The following is a 16,575-nucleotide window of genomic DNA, read 5'->3' as shown; positions in this document are numbered from 1 at the left end:
TCCTCTAACACTGAATATATAACTGTGTACACATTTTGCAGACAATGATTGAACCAAAATGGGCTTTTTGTTAGATCTTCTGAGATTGGCAACACATCTATATTTTAATCAGTTCCTGCAGCTGTGCCTTTAACAGCAGCTTGATCTACAATTAAGCAGGAGACAATGTTAAAAAAATTTACTTGCTAATATTTGCAAATCAACAATCTGCACTTATGAGAAAGCTAAGCTTTTCCCCCTCCCTTATCTGTTTGCAGCATATTTATGGTCACCCCCCCCCCATGTGGTAAATTGCATAAAGAATTCTGCTCTGTTGGTTTCGCTTTTATAGGCTTTCTTAGTCTATATAAATCAAGTTATTTCGTTACTGTAAAACAAAAAAATCACAGCCTATTGCTCTCTAAATATGTAATTCTTGGCTAAGTTGCTGGAAGTAATGATTTTATCAGCAGGAGCAGCTATAGCTGTTTAGAAGATGGGAGGGGGAACTGTAAGTGTTGTGTGAAAGAAGAAAGAGTATTGATTCCTCTCATCTAGAAAAAGCTGATGGTAAGTGAACTAGGCCAATATATCAGAATTTAATGCTTTCAGGTTTATGCTAGAGTGAGATCCTTTGATATTATAATACAAATTCAGTTGGGGAAACTTGGGAGAAAAGATGAGGCGACTGTTTGAGAGAAAAAAATGTAAAAGTTATTAGAACCTGAGTGGGGAAGGTTGAAATAAACTGAAGTACAGTACACTGGCAACTTACATGCATTTAACTTGTGCACATTCAGCTTACGCAGATGGCAAAAAATAAGGCAGACAGGTGTCCAAGGGGGAGGGAACTTTAGCAATATGCTTTGATTATATGCAATTTTGGCTTTGGTACAAACCCCGAAGTGTAACCCTCACTTAAGTTGCGGCCTCCCGTAGGTTAGTCTGGATATCACCCACTTTACTACCTAGCATGGGCATAGCTGGGGACGGATGTTTGCCCCATGTTTTTAAGGGGTGTTGTATGTAAAAGCTACTCTGCTGATCCGTGGGGGTGACCTTGGAGCAGGCATAGGTAAACTCGGCCCTCCAGATGTTTTGAGACTACACTTCCCATCATCCCTGACCACTGGTCCTGTTAGCTGGGAATGATGGGAGTTGTAGTCCCAAAACATCTGGAGGGCCAAGTTTGCCTATGCCTGCCTTGGAGGAACTCTGTTTAACTTTCTGTAGAGGAGAGTAATAAAAAGATGTACATTTCATTATCTCGCCTATCATGCTGCAGAACACTTTTAAAAGTCGCTTAGAGGTATCAACGAAGTTTGCAACATTTCTTTCATCAGTGAGTGGTATGGAGTTATTGGATGGGGAAAGTGCCCAGAAGGCAATTCACAATATATTGGCGTTTCATCCTGAAAAAGATCTCTCAACAACTTTGTTAAATGGGTCGCCTGAGAGTGATTTAAAGCTTAAGCTGAACGGAAATCTGATCGCAGTTCTTTATACGGTGCCACCCTGTCCCTTTGAAAGGGGCGCACTTGGGGCGCAGGATCGTGGGAAAGCCTTAAAAAGAGGAAGGACCCGTGGTGTTGTTTTCAAGAAGAGATATCGCATGAAAACGCATCGGCGGCGGCGGCGGCGCACAACCACTTTCCCGTCGGTGAGAAACGAGGCAAGTGCAGCGGGGAGAAGCCACACTGCCCTGCGCGCCTCAACTGGCCGCCGCGACTTTCGCAGGCTGATGACGTGGCGGGTCGGCGTCGTCGGCCGATTGCGTCCGTCTCGCGCGCCGGGGCGCTTCTGGATGTCGCGAGAGTTGCCGGTAACGTCGGTTTACGGGGCCGGCCGCAGCGGGGATGGCTGAGGAGCTGCCTGGAGCCGACGAGCGAGGCTCCACGGCCTGGCTGTCGCCGAGGAAATGGCGCCCCGAGACCGGCCAGTAACCGCGTCCACTTTGCCATGCGTAAACGCGGGGCCCGGAAACGTCTCAAGGCTCGGGCCGGCGACGTCTGCTTAGAGCGCGGTGAGTCGCTGAGGCCCAGTGCTAGTGACGGGGCGGGGGGAGGGAGTCGGCCATTATTGTTCCGGATCCTTAAACTCTCGTTTTTTTGCCCGTAGTGACCGTAGCCGATTATGCGAATTCGGACCCCTCCGTGGTGAAATCCGGCCGCGTGAAAAAGGCTGTGGCCAACGCGCTGCAGCAGGAAGGTGAGTTCGGGCTTGAATGGCCGGCGGGGAGTTTTCCCCCCGACCTGGAGAGTCGTTACAGAGGCCACTTAGAGCATGTTGGCATTAAAAAATTAGCAGTCTGTATTTTGGTGTCCAACGCTTTCGGGTGCCCTCTTGCCTTCCTCTACCCTCCCCCCCAAAAAAATATCGTAAACACTGCAGGATTGAATTAGGTCCCAATGTATGGTCTAATCGTGGCACCTGGGACCACCACATTGCCCACCAGGACAAGACACTAAGCAACTATATTAATTGTTTTCATCACTGTAGACTTATCAGTGTAGGAGGCTCCATGTGTTCTTGATGCATGTATATGTAGGCCTTTAGAACAGAAGAATGAGCACATCCCTGTAATCTTTTCATTCTGAAGAAATGGTATGCTCGCTATCAGAACCGTAGAAAACGCTGTTATAGGCTAACAAACTATTAGAGCCCTGTAGTCAAATAACCAGATGGTTAGTATCAATCAATAAATAAAATTCAGCTACTTGCTTTTATCATATCTGCTTTTTGGCCCCGTTACTGCTCTAAATGCACAAACAGCTGAAGATGCAAATGACAGAATTTCTATGTGCAGTTTAGATTGAGGAGTGCTATCCCCTCTCATGTCCCGATTCCACAATGCTCCAAATCCAAATCTCCCTTCCCCATTTTACATCTTATGATTTATCTGGAAAATGCTTGATTTGGTTGTGTACTTTCTGCTGTTCAATTATTGTTTATGACTACCTTAATTATGTTTGTAATTGTGTATTTTCTTGTTGTATTCTGCCTTGAGCATGGTTTTAACTATGGGAAGGCGGAGTACAAATAAAAACATGTATGTGTGTACACAGCTTCTCCTCTAGGTGTAGGACAAACATATATCATTGCACCAGTCCCATTTTCTTTTTGGCTCTTCTTATTTCTTCCTCCCCAACTCCATTTTTCAATCATCTATTGACTCAAGTTTCCTGCTTTTCAGACCACTACTCTCTTGCTTGCTTTCTGTAACCAGAATGTGTTATGAGCTAGCCTACCTAAAAGTCCTCTGTATACTAAGCAAACTTTTCTTTGATTCTTCTTGTATCAGTTTCCCTGTCACCTCTGAACTTTTTCTCAAGCCCCATTCTCTCTTACCATATGTTCAGATTTCTCTTACTTAGTCTGTTGCTTGCTGTTCACCCTTCCTTCAGACCCAGAGTCCAGACTGCCTCTGGACTCCCTGTCTTGGCTTGCCTAATTCCCATCATAGCTTCCCTGCTCTTGACCTTCTCCTGTGTAAAGTTTTAATCAGAGCCAAACTGGTAACTTCCATTCCTTAGGGAATCTGGACCGTAAACTAATTTACTTTGAAGCTGAACATTTTGTGCTACCACACTACTTCCAGTAATTGGAAATTTCACCACTAGTGCAGATAGCAAATCACACTTGGTAAAATAGGCTCCATGTTGTTTTTGAAACTACCAGTTGGCTATTTATTTTTGCTCTAACAGTTGGATTACTAGGATAACATTCAACATATATTTGCCAGCTCTTGTATCTTAATATGTTCTTTCTTTGTGGTTTTAGCAAAATCACTTTGTGGTTTGGAAGCCTCTTATGTGCCTACTGATGAAGTGTTATCAGTGGCAGAATCTTGTGATAGTTGTGATGAAATGGATTCTAAGGATATCACCAATGATACAATATTGTCTGGAAAAAAGAAAAGCAAGAGGCATAAAGGTAAGAGCTGAGTTGATTTAATCTCATTCCCAATTGTCAAATTAATTACTTTGTGTGAGAGAGAGCTATATAGTTTCTCAAGTTTCTATCCTTATTTGGTATGCAAGCTTCCTTTTTACTACCTCTGAGGCTGGTAAAAACCTTAGCCAAAAGCCATTGTAGACATGTTCCAGCCATGAAACTTACTGGTTGAACTTGAGTCAGTTAATTGGCTGCCTGAAATATGATCTTAGAAGATGAAGTTGTTTGAATGGGCAACTCTTTATATTACAGCTAACTATGCTGATAACTTCCTAGCACTTGCTGGGGAGCAAAGACTAACTGCCAGGTTCTTGATTGTAACATACTTGACACTGTACATTGCCTTGAGGCGTGTGTCAGAGCTGCCTCCAGGTCCCAGCTCACAGAGGACCAACGCTAGCCGGTTGTAATGTACAAAAGTCTTTATTGAAGTTCAGTTTCCATTTACAAGCCGCAGCATGCAGCTCTACGTCTAGAACCTAGACCGGCGAAGCTCCGTCTGAGTCTCCGCCCCCTGTACACCAGTTTAAGACTCTAGCCTTACTCCACCTCTTCCGTTGTTCTTTCCTCCTCTGGGTCCTTCTGCCCCCTGGGGTCTCCTCCTTTCAGGACTCTTCTTACGCTGACCCACCCCCCTGACTCTTGTCCCTCCTTCCGGCGGGCTTTAGGACCTGGCTCTCTATCCGGGCTACCTGCTGTGCCGCTCGCCTGTACATTTGAACTTGGCACGCGCGCCCAGCCTCCAACCTTCCTCTCGACCGTTTCCGCGCTCTCCGATGGAGGCGTGGTCAATCCTGACTCATCTCCTCTCGCTGGTGGTGAGCAGCCTGATCCCGATACCTGGGACTCCTCCCCCCCACTGCGCTCTGGTGGGGAAGCTGGTCCTGATTTCCAACTGCTGCTCTCTGAGTCCCCTCTGGCCCCTTCTTCCTGGGGTGTCCCCCTAGGCACCCCCCTTGCTCTGGCCATGGGCGCCCCCTTCTGTGAATCTTCCGATTCGCTGGAGAGACTCAGGGAATTCCTCAGACCACTGTCATCGCTTACGCTCCCCTCGGATTCCTCCCCCTCGCTTTCCATTTCCTCCCTCTCCTGTGCCTCTGCTCCTGAGCCCCTGACAGCGTGTGTGGAGATATTAAACAGTCAACCAAGGAGGTTGGATCAACAATTAAAATCAAGCCTAAAAACATTTATTAACCACATATGACAAAAGCCTGCCAGAATAAAGTAGCCATTAATAATCAACCAAGAAAAGGGGCAATGGAGAGGGCTAACTTTACACCATGATGCAAGGTGTTGTAAATTTCACTTTGGAGCCTAGTTCTAGCAAAGCAATGTCCATGTCTTGCTAGCCTTGAAGACTTGATAGGATGAGTGTCAGTAACGGTTTCCCCCCTTTCCTTCAGATGATTCTGATGAGGTGATAGGCAAAGACTATCCCATTGATATTTGGTTGGTGCTGGCTTCCTACATACGTCCAGAAGATACTGTGAATTTTTCTCTTATCTGTAGAAAAGCCTGGATTGTCACTTGCACTGCTGCCTTTTGGACCAGACTTTATAGAAGGTATGACAATTTATAACTGTTTTTTTGTCAGTAGTAATTCATCATACAGGAAGAATGGAGAATGGAACTGTAGGCTAGTTTTGGTGCAGGATGTGGTCTGCAGTCCTCCCATGTGCATTACATATAACTGGCACACTGCATGGAGGTCAAATTAATGGAATTCTTTTCTTGTGCAGCAGTAGGGAGATATTATATGGCTCACTGGATTTTGACACAAAGCTTTGCATCGGCTTTATGAACGATGGACAAGGAAAGCACACCAGTGTCTGCATCACAGCAAAGAGGCATCATTGGCTATATCACTATGCTGACCAGCTCAGTGTTTTGTGTAGTACTCATTTTTTTCAGCTTCTGCTAAAGCAACTGTAACTGTAAATATACTAATTGCTGTTAATGTGACTGCACTTGTATTTAACTGTGTGAGGGAGGGTATTAAAATATGGGTGAGCAATGCTTAGACAGTCTTATCTCTTCCGCTGTATTAGCTATTGCACTGTTCTTTTGCTTTTACTTCTGCCTGTTCTCTCGGAACTGGAGAGAGAAGACGCCTGAATCCTTTGTCTGTACGTGGTGTGTAAATAAATACGTAGATTAGCTCTACAGTGTCTCACACGTCTTGCTGTGTTAAGCTAGAAGATTAGCGTGCATATATCATTTGATATATGTCGCTGAAGTGTACTGGAGAAGAAGAGAAATGCCTTTTCCAGAGCTGCGCATACCAGAGGACGCTTGGAGTTCGGGGTTGCAGGGGCACCCCCAGGGCATTTTCCAACAATCTGGTTATCAGAAGTATATGGTACATGATAAATAGATGAATGAGAATGGGGAAAGGCATAATGACATGGTACATTCAACTAGTATTCCTTCTCAATTTTTTTCTATATTAATCTTACTAACAAGATTTTTCACGTAGGTATGATCAGCATTTTTAGAATGCTGAACTATCTGGTTCTCCACTATAAACCTGGACTTTGATTATCCATATGTTGACGAATAGTGCAGGAGAAAAATCCATGGTGGCAAACATTTAAAATAAATGTGACGGGGGGTGTTATAGGGTGATATATGACTTTCATACTTGGAGCAGACCAAATAAAATGATGAACTTTACTAACTTTAGTCCATTGATTTCAGTGGGTCAAATCTTAGTCTGACTTTGTCAGATACCTGCCATTTTTAGTATTTTTCTGGGTTTACCTAAAAGGACAGGGATGCTGAGGCAGATGGAACCTCCCTTCCCTCACCAACTAAGATATATGAGTGGGCTGCATGCACTCTTCACATTAGTTTTAGTGAGGGTCATTGCTCTTCCACTTTTTTTATTAGGAGATGTTAAGATGCCTTGTGGAGTTCTCATTCTAATTCCAGTGTTGGCTTAGTGCTCCAATCCATAGACCTCTTTGACACACAGCCAGGCTACATGAACATAACTTCAAATGAATCTATGCTCGACATTATGTGGAACAGATAGTTGGTACTGGATTTGGAGAGGGTGTGGCCAAAAACAGAATACATCTCAAAAGGGGGAGCAAACTCTGTCTGAGAAACACTGGTTTAAGTAGTCTGCATGAAATTTAGTATTTGTCTTACATGAATTTTTGTTTGCATTTTAGGCACTACAACAGAAATGCATGCCTTCCGGTCCGTTTACAGCCAGAGTCAGTGGAAAAGTTGTATTGCCTTCGTGCGTGTGTAATTCGGTCTTTGTACCACATGTACAGACCTTTTGTTTCTCAGGTAGCCAGGAATCCAGCTATCCCAGAAACTACACCAAGCACTCTCAAAAATTCAAAAGTAAGTTTGAATAAATGTGCTCTTATCCAAGTGGTGTGGTGTTGTATTTCTGTTGAAGCAATGAAATGCATGTGTTTGAGCCTACTTCTCAACTCACATTTTGGACAGGATTTGTTTTTGCCAACAGCACATTTGTGCATATTTACTTACTGTTTATTAAAGCCTTGGCTCTGGATTTCTAAGGGCATCTTATTCTATGAGTGCCTGATCTTTGACCTGCCAAAGCAGAAATTAAGATGTTTACTCTTAAAATACAAGATTAACATTTTCCTTGTCCATTGGCAGTTGTATGCACAACTAATATCTGTTTCAAAGCAGCTTGTACTCCCTTGTCAATTTTTTCTTTCCTAGGAGGTTGTGAGCTAGCCAGTTCCCAATCTAATGGAAAAGAAGGATTGACATCTTTGATTCTTCATGTTCACATCACAACGGCTTTGGTGTCCACAGCTAATAGTGCAGTCATACTAACAATCTACATCCCATGTATTTGTAAATTAACTTTATAAAAGGAAATTAAATGTCAAAAATCTGTGTTGCAGTAACAGTTATGGTTTTGCTTAAATTCTGTAAGCGTAGGCATTTGCCATCAATCTTACTTCATTGCACCTTTGCATTATTGAAATGCAAGTTACGTACTTGTGTATATAGCAGTGTGTTTGCGCACTGTGCAGCCACAGAGCCTCTACACTTTGATTTGGGTATTCCTCATTTAGTCTCTCTCTTACGGGAGATGACCGCATTGAGCATGCAAGGCAGAGGAGCTTGGACCCTTTGGTTACTGAATCCAGATCTTGTATTTAATTTCCCTTTCTCTTTCCCAGTGTAGCTTCTGTGGGACACTGGAGCCGTTGTGGTGTCAGCAGAAGTTTGCCCTTAAAGACATCCCCACTGTTTGGAGCAGCAGGCCACATGGTACACATCTGAAGGATAGGGCAGCTGACATGTGGATGACGTCCTCAGCCCCTTAGGAGGTATTCATGTGTTAAACTACTTTCCTCCTTGTAACTCATACCCAAGGCTGCTCAGAGGAGTGGGATAATTAATAGGGGAGCATGCTTCTGACAAGCTATGAGGAGAGGCAAGTTTGCATGAAAGCTGCTTGCTGCATGCTTCTGAACTTAACTAAAATTTGGCTTGTGCATGTCTCCTTTATAAAGAATGAAGGTTTGTTGCTTACAATAGACAGACTGTTACTAGTGTAGGCTCTTATCTATACAATACCTAGGTCTAAAAGGAAGAATCACCCTTGAATAAAAGAGTGTCCCTCTTATTGTCTATAAGAAGAATGAATCAGCAATTGTTGCCTTTGGGCTTGGGTCTTTTTCTCTCTCTTTTGGAGGGAATTGTTTAATAATAATAAAAGCTCAGCGGTTTACAAAAGATAAAACAGTAAAGTCAAGAAAAATACAACTCAACTTGAAAACATACACAAGTTAAAATACATAACCTGGCCCGCTAGCAAATCTGCAATCTGTAGATCTCTGAGCATTAAGATGCTGACAAGTCTTTAGCCCTGTCAGCAATCATTCTGCACCAACTGCACCTTGATAACTGTAGGTGTAAATTGCCCCGTGTGATTATAAACTTCTCTACAGAATATATGCCCCTAACCTGAATGCACAGCTATGTGCCCTGAAGCTTCAACTAATAATAAACCACTAGTTCATCTTATTGTCACTTTTCTGCTCTTGGTTTCTTTACTTTCAGGTGTTTCAATGTGAGTGCTATGTGCAAATAGCTATATTGCATGACTGGTTTGTGTCATGTTTGACACAGATTTCACATGTAATGTTTGGGGCAGAAGCATGTTTTAAGCTTTTAGCAAGTGTTATGCTGCCTCATAGCACTGTAAAAAAATAACAATTTGATTCATGGGCAATGCAAAGTGTATTAATTTGATTATGTTTGTACAAACTGCTTTAAAGCTATAGTGTTGTTGTTGTTTTAAAAAGAAACCTTTCTCTTTCCTGCATCAGTGTCTGCTTTTCTGGTCTAAAAAAGTTGGTCGACAGCCTTCACTGTGGGAATTCAGCTTCAAATTCCAAAAGCAGGTATGAAAGCTAAACAACTTAGTAATTTCATGGATGTTATTTATATTCCACAATATAGTAAAATAATAAACTTATAATATTAAACCACAATTAAAAACAGACATAAAAAGCAGCAATCCAGTATTTCAGGAATAGTCTGCAGTTATGAAAGTTTATAGATATGGAATCAATTTCTAGCAAACTAATGGGCATATTTCTTTCAAGAATAAGTCTTTCAAGAATAAGTGTTTGAAACATCTTCAACCACCCATCCGGTACAAAGATGTCCACATGAACCCTGACCAAGACTGCTGTCTGCTGCAGATCACTACTCTTGATTTCATATATATTCCTATAGTCATGGGCATGACAGTTACTTTGGTAAGTGTTAGAACTTCTGTACTTTTCAACCATAGCTTCAAAACTATGTCCTGTGCAATCTTTCTACCAGTTTTGCTAGAAAAAAATATTATATTGTGAAGAAGTATTTCCTCAAATGATAAAGCTTATTCTTAAAATTTGCACATTCAAATCCTATAGTAAATAGCGTTCATATTTGACAGGTCCAGATCTTGATGTTTCTGATTTATCTTATTTGCAGTTCACGATAAATGTGAGCACCGACATGAGGCATCACAGAGTGAAAATGGTGTTCCATGATTCTCCAGTTTGGAGTGGCAAGAAACACAGATTTGACCATGGAGTGCAAGTTGTAATGGACCCTGTGCACAGTGTGCGTCTTTTTGATTGGTGGCATCCACAGTTCCCTTCTTCATACACCTGAAAACTCTCAAGTAGTTTGTCATATGAACTGGAAAAAAATTCAAGAATCCTGGTTATATTTGTAGACTATATACTATATACCATCTCCATAAATGACTAAACTTGATACGCCAAGTCTCTGTATTTGGTCAGCAATGGAAGGAATATTTTATTATAAGGTTGCAGGAGCACTTACGGAAGGCATTTTATGATCTTGGGGTGGGTGGTGTGGGGGAAGCTTCAGCTAAAACTTGTCTGGTGCCAGTGAAAATTATCACCACCTACATGAGAAAAGCCTATTGTTTCTATATAGAATGACAGTTCAGGTACTAGTGGTATATCCAAGTTAAAGTGATAGTTTCTGGTGATCTCTTTACAGCATACTTAGACTGGTGTACTCAGTAAGGAAACTACAAGGACTGCAGGGTTATATATCCTCACCAGTCTTGATTACTCTTAGCAGGACTTACTCACTCTATGCCTTGGACATAACGGTTCGCAGACTATCTTTGTAGAACAAATGTGAAATAGAACTGAGAGCTGAATTGCTTAAATGTGTGTCTTCAGAAGATACTGGCTGTAGTATAAAGTTCTCTTTAGCTCGGTCTGCTTGCACATGCTATTTAACTACTTCCCTGTGTACTGTACTTCAGGGAACTGTTTAGTTTCCATTTTGCAGTAATTGGAGGAATGCTTACTACCTTGCTAGCTTATTAGGATTTCTTGGAGTAATTGGTCTATAACAAAGTCACTTCTGACTTGGATAATATACTAGCCAAAATACTGGAAAATTCTATAAGCAACTTGCTCATAAGGCTCCATTTTTCTTAGCTATAGAAAGAAGATACATGGTCACCAAAGTGTAGTGTTAGGGTAGACAGTTGGGCAAAACAAGTTTTAACATAATGTCATTGGGTTGTATTCACAGAACATTTTCCCCTTCTCCCCCCGTGCACCAATTAAATATGTTCTGTGGCTTTCCCTAATACTTTGAAGTATATTTTGGTTAGGGAGGGGGAGGGAAAGTCCTGTTGCCCAGGTGGAACTTGGGCTTGCACAGTTACTTAATTTAATACCACCCATTAATTGTAGAAATTATTAAACCTCTGCAAGTCTTGCCTCTTCCTCTTGAGCTATTCAGTAGTGCAGGCCGATGAAGAGCCCATTGACAAGATGTGAGGAAGTAAGATAAGACAATAAATATGTAGGAAATCTGCAACCTTTCATCTGGCAAATAGTGTCTCCCCCCTGTCTATTTAGCACCTTTGCTAAATGCTACTTGAGGGAGACCCTGCCTTTTCATATTCATGGTCATTACACTACACCTAACCCTCACTTCCTACCCATTTAGGTATCAAACAGGTGATGCATAGGAAGGAAAGGGGTCTGTGACTTGCATTAACAAGCCACAAAGTAAAGGATAAAGAATTGAAGCTGGGCATTCAAATGAGATGGCTATTGTCTGGAAGTACTATCTCAGGCTTGGACAATGCAGTAGTTACTTTGCTAACAAATTGAAGGTGGGTTCTATTTGAATAGGAAACAGCTAAGAGCAGCAGATGTATGCAAGTGAAGGAACCAATGGGAAAATCACAGGCTAAGGAAAAGAAAGTGGTGTGGGAGCTAGCTTTAAAGGGAACCTGAATTTGCACTATCCCTCCCACTCGGGTGCAGCTCTTTTCTCTTTATATACACACACAGAGAGCACACTTGGTGGGCATTTTATGTATTCATTCAAAGCATTTATAGCCCACTCTTCAGCCAGAAAAACTGCCAGAGTGGCTTATAAGTAAACAGAAATAACATCTATATATAATCCTACTTTGAATACTGTTAAAACTCTATTATTATAAAGATCAAATTCAAACTACACATAACATGGTTTGAGGTGAAACTGGTGACTGGCTCAAGAGATTCTTGCACTTGCTGCTTCTCTTCACTGTGGTTTTGACTTCTACAACTCTTGCATTTATTAGATCTTGTATGGGTTTTTGCAACGGCACGGTTTCCTCACATTTCCTTTTCTTCTATTTGATACCCCTATTTCAGTTCTCCTGGGACCTTTTATCTGATTATCACCTTAATAGTGGGAGGCTTTCTGCTTGGTGCGTAGTTCTTCTATACTGCAAAGATCAGTGTGTTTGGCTTTCCAAACAGAAGAACATTTCAGGTGTTGGTGTCAAGTGGCATTTGGCATTTTCTGAGTTAAATTTTTCCTTCCTCGTGAGCCATAAAACTGAAATACAAAAAGCAAATTCTTGTCATATGAAAGGCAATCAAAGTTGCAATAGCAAGAAACATGTTAAAGAGTAAAATCAGAGACAAGTGGGACAAATTTAAAACAAAATAAGGCTAAAATTTAATCATGAACCTAGAGCAGCATCCATCCTTTTTTTTGCCTGCACTAGAGAATTTACGGATATATCCATTACCTTATTCTACCACTTTAGTTGATCATGTTTAATTTTGTGCTCATAATCTTGTCTCTGTGCATATCCTCTCCTTTCATAACTAACCTGATAATAATTAACCTGAGATTTGTAGGTGCTAAATTAAATTAAGTTACTGATTATTTAAACAGATAGCAATTAGGAAGATAAACACAGGACAGTCCTGTCATAAGAAAATACTGGGCTGTCTTTTAACACTAGCAGACAAGACATTTGCCAGAGAACTGGATTTCAGAATGCCGTCAGAACACTGGATGGTAACACTAAATAAAGTGTTCTATCCACTTCTAGCAATAATCGGGATCCCGTGTAAGTATGCTGGACGTAAGCAGCAATTAGAAATGTCTTCCAAAATTGGGCTGTCTTCCTGAGCAAGGGATGCAACCACAGAAGCAACAAAGATTTAATGTCTGGTACAGCAACAGTCAGCGATGCGGGGGGGGGGGGGCTTCTCACTAAAAGGGGAGAAGAAAAATACAGTTTTGAATGAGGAGAGAAAAACAGTCTGGGTCGTGCTTTAGAAGCTGCTCTCCCTCTTGTGTCCTTGGGATTTCTGACAGCCTGTATAATGTTTGTAAGTGATTCTCATGCAGTTCTTCCATCTTCTGACACCCATTAGAGATGTTTACAAATCAGTATTCCAGCTGAGCCTGCTTTGAGCTTATTTCTCGGTGATCTTCAGCTGACATATCATGACTTGCAACTGTCTTGAAATTTACTTCAAATGTGTTTACACTGATAGCATTGGAACTATTTAAAAATAATATGAGAGAAACAGTCATAGATGTTTTAGGATGCTGAATGATAATCTAAATAACTCCTCTTCTTCCCAATTTGCAGGGGATAGAACAGGGTAGAATTTAGCTCCTGAAGGACCACCAGTGGCCTGAGAAAATTCTGTTGACTTACTCCACAGTTGTAGTGTCAGAACATAAAAAGTGCCTTTCTGTCAATGTATTCACACAAGGTGGTTTGGTATCTTTATTTTAGATACCTTGTGTGAGTCCATTGGCAGAAATGCATTTTTATATTCTGACTCTACAACTGGAGAACTTGTTGAAAAGCTTACTCGGTTGGATGCCAAATGCTGGATACAACCCCTTAGCATAGTGCCATGAAAGAGGAAGCTCTATTGGCTTTATTTTCTCTTGGAACCTGATCCTTGGTTGCCAGCTGAGCAATAGTTTACCCAACATGTACGATGGACTTATCTGCAGTAATAATTGCAATGGGGAAGCCAATTGAGTGAGCTGATGGGACAGTGTTTCCAAATATTTGAATTGCTCAGGGAGAAGGAAACAGCAACGGAATGTTTGTAGCTCAACATCTATGAGAGAGGAGAATGTTGTATATTTGGGATCCATACTTCATACAGATTTTGGGGAGGTATGTGGAGAGTAAACGGGCTGCTAAACTGAGACGAGGTCCCTCAGTTGAGGTGAAGGGTAGCTGAAGGAATAAACAGAACAAGCAGATATAAGGGTTAGCGGAGGAAACAGGTCTAGGGAACGGCAGAGTGGAGGGGACACAAGAAGACAAAAGTGTTGTGAAAATACAGGGCCAAGGCACAAAGCGGGTGGGGTCAGGGCTACACTGACGTGTATTAGGCATACGGTTTATTGATTACAGGCTTCCAGGTACGGAATTTGGTCCTGGTTCTTGGGTTACATGGTCTTGTTTTTCATTGCAGCAAATATTATGACATTGTTCATCTTGTGGCGAAAGAACTGTCGTATTGCCCCTTCCAGTCGGTACCACCTCATGGCCATGTCCTTCTCGGACACAGTGGTCCTTGTTCTTTTTGTCCTCCTTGAGATGGTCACAGAACATTTCAGTGAAAGACCATTCTGGTACAGTGACCCCTGGTGTACCCTGCGGGATGTTTTCTGTTATGGTGCAGTCAACACTTCTGTCTGGCTGGTGGTCTCCTTCACCATTGAGCGCTTTATCACTATCAACACCTTCAGGCTAAAGATGAGGATCTGTTCTGCCAGGAACACACTGTATGCTATTGGTGTGATCCATGTCTGCAGCTACATTGTGGCCATTCCCCATTACTGGTCAAACTATTCGGCGGTGGAGAATGCTACAGGACTTTCTATCTGCAAGTATAACCCTAAGCTCTCCAGAACATACGTTGAAGGGCTTGTGTGGTTTCAGACTTCTCTGCTCTATATTATCCCATACACCATCATCTTCACCTTGAACAGCCTCATTCTAAGACAGATAATGCGCCATAACAAAGTGCACTGTCTCTCTCGAGAGGTGTTGCATAGAACCCCACCTAAAACCCACTTAGGGAAACCAAAAAAGAAGTCCGTGATCCTCCTGGTGACAGTTTCAATGACATTTGCCTATCTCTGTACCACAAGGTTTGTTACCCAAATCATCATCAAGACCTGCTACTATGACATAGAAAGGAAAGATTACTCCAAGACCATAAACATTGTGGCAGATATAGGGACCATGCTGGAAATGACCAACACTGCTGCCAATATGTATCTCTATGCCTGCACCCAATCTGCCTTCCGAAGGGAGCTTATCCGGTATCTGAAGATCATCGTGCATCCCTGGCAAGCAAAAAGAAAAACCCTACCTGTTGTTTTCCAGGCATAGAACAACATACCATCCAACAGAGATATTATGATACATCTATTTTGCAGCTGAGTCAGGCCACCTGAGCTCTGCCTTCAGTGCTCTTGCAAGTGGGAAGATGCAACTGGTTCCATGTCCCAATGGCTCACAGCTTCAGCCTACCTGGATGCCTGCTTTTCAGTGACAGCAGCAAAGGCACCCAAAGGGATGAGTTTCTCCCATGATTTTGAAAGAATTTGCTGGGCCATTACCAATCCACTGATACATATATTTTCACACTGCCTCCCACTATTTAAACAGCCTCTGCACACACACACACAAACACCACATGTACCAGCACCGTCTGCTTCATTTGATCACCAGCCTCCTACTCTTTCAGGCAGAGAGAAGGGTCTTTATTTGTGAACCGCCCTGAGATCTTTTGATGAATGGTGGTATATACGGTAAATGGAATAAATAATAATAACAACAACAGTACCATTGTTACAGTAAGTGCACTTTTAACATTTGCAGGGGGCGGGGAGTGCTGGTACTGCATACCCTTGCGTACCCCCAGAAAAGAAGCACTGAATAATAATAACTATAATTGTGCATTCTGTGTAGCTGAAGCCCAGCCTAAAATAGCAACAGCCCACTGCCTGAAGTAGCGGAAGCCGATAGCGCTGACTTTGCTTCTTGTAGAGAAATCTGTTTCTTCCTCCCACACACTACTAATAACCCTTACATTTGCTCAGTAATGTGTACCTTTCTGAGTATAGCAGAATTCTACTGCTTAGTTCTGCTTTGCTTTGGTGTCAAATTGTGTACGGTAAAACGCCTGTCCAATCTTGTGGTGGGTTGGACATCTGTATCATTTCAGAGCCACAATACAGATCTAAACAGCACAGCCCTGGCACTGGAAGCAGAAATCATGGATTAAATGGCCGCCTCTCTGCCCTTGTACTTGATTCCTGTGAGATTTAACACCCACATGCTTTATTAATGCTGAACAAACATACAGGGAAGCGGGGAGGGAAATATATTTGTACTATCAGTTCCCCATACATTTAATTTCCTGTAAGACTGCCGTTCTTTCCTCTGTTGCCAAGAATATGCTTGCTGGGAAACACGAAGGAAAAGATGGTTATTGGCATTGTGAAAGGAAGGAAGAAGGGGTGTTGCTAGATTCCTTAAAGAACCTGGCACAATTTGTAAACAGGGATGCAAACTTAGGCTGAATTTCAGGGAGGGCAGGGGATGACAGATGCTGGTTCTCATCCTGAACTATGGGACATGAACAGGATTTTCTGCTCCCAGTACGTATGTGGATTGGGACCTCTGCAAATTAAAGTGGTGAGTGGCTCAGTTCTCACTGACACTGAGCTTTGCAGCATGCCCAGCAGCTCTGTAAGTATTTTAAAATATATATATCAATAAACAACATGTTTTTAAAAGGCAGCAAAAGTTCT

General features: G+C 42.2%; 2 protein-coding genes across 2 annotated transcripts; both read left to right on the top strand.

Annotated features, from left to right (window-relative positions):
- Positions 1–1,780: 1,780 nt before the first annotated feature.
- Positions 1,781–10,209, top strand: TMEM183A (transmembrane protein 183A). The gene is given in 9 exon segments (XM_081914455.1): positions 1,781–1,933; positions 1,936–2,002; positions 2,098–2,187; positions 3,760–3,912; positions 5,337–5,496; positions 7,110–7,290; positions 9,267–9,341; positions 9,546–9,701; positions 9,922–10,209. Coding segments are annotated over 9 exon segments (1,101 nt in total). The 5' UTR covers positions 1,781–1,897; the 3' UTR covers positions 10,105–10,209.
- Positions 10,210–12,712: 2,503 nt separating this feature from the next.
- On the top strand, positions 12,713–15,518 carry LOC309372569 (putative G-protein coupled receptor 139). The gene is made up of 2 exons (XM_081916243.1): positions 12,713–12,841; positions 14,223–15,518. The coding sequence occupies exons 1-2, from the start codon at positions 12,769–12,771 to the stop codon at positions 15,146–15,148; spliced, it is 999 nt and encodes a 332-aa protein (XP_081772369.1). The 5' UTR covers positions 12,713–12,768; the 3' UTR covers positions 15,149–15,518.
- Positions 15,519–16,575: the final 1,057 nt, after the last annotated feature.

Source organism: Podarcis melisellensis (genome assembly GCF_964234715.1).
Source record: "Podarcis melisellensis genome assembly, chromosome: 6".
NCBI lineage: Eukaryota > Metazoa > Chordata > Lepidosauria > Squamata > Lacertidae > Podarcis > Podarcis melisellensis.
This window is presented reverse-complemented; position numbering and strand designations above follow the sequence as displayed.

Bases quoted from the DNA above. Each gene is read 5' to 3' on its own strand.
- LOC309372569 (XM_081916243.1), top strand. From the start codon at position 12,769: ATGCCGTCAGAACACTGGATGGTAACACTAAATAAAGTGTTCTATCCA. The intron at 12,842-14,222 runs GTAAGTATGCTG...TTTTCATTGCAG, and splicing joins AGCAATAATCGGGATCCCGT to CAAATATTATGACATTGTTC.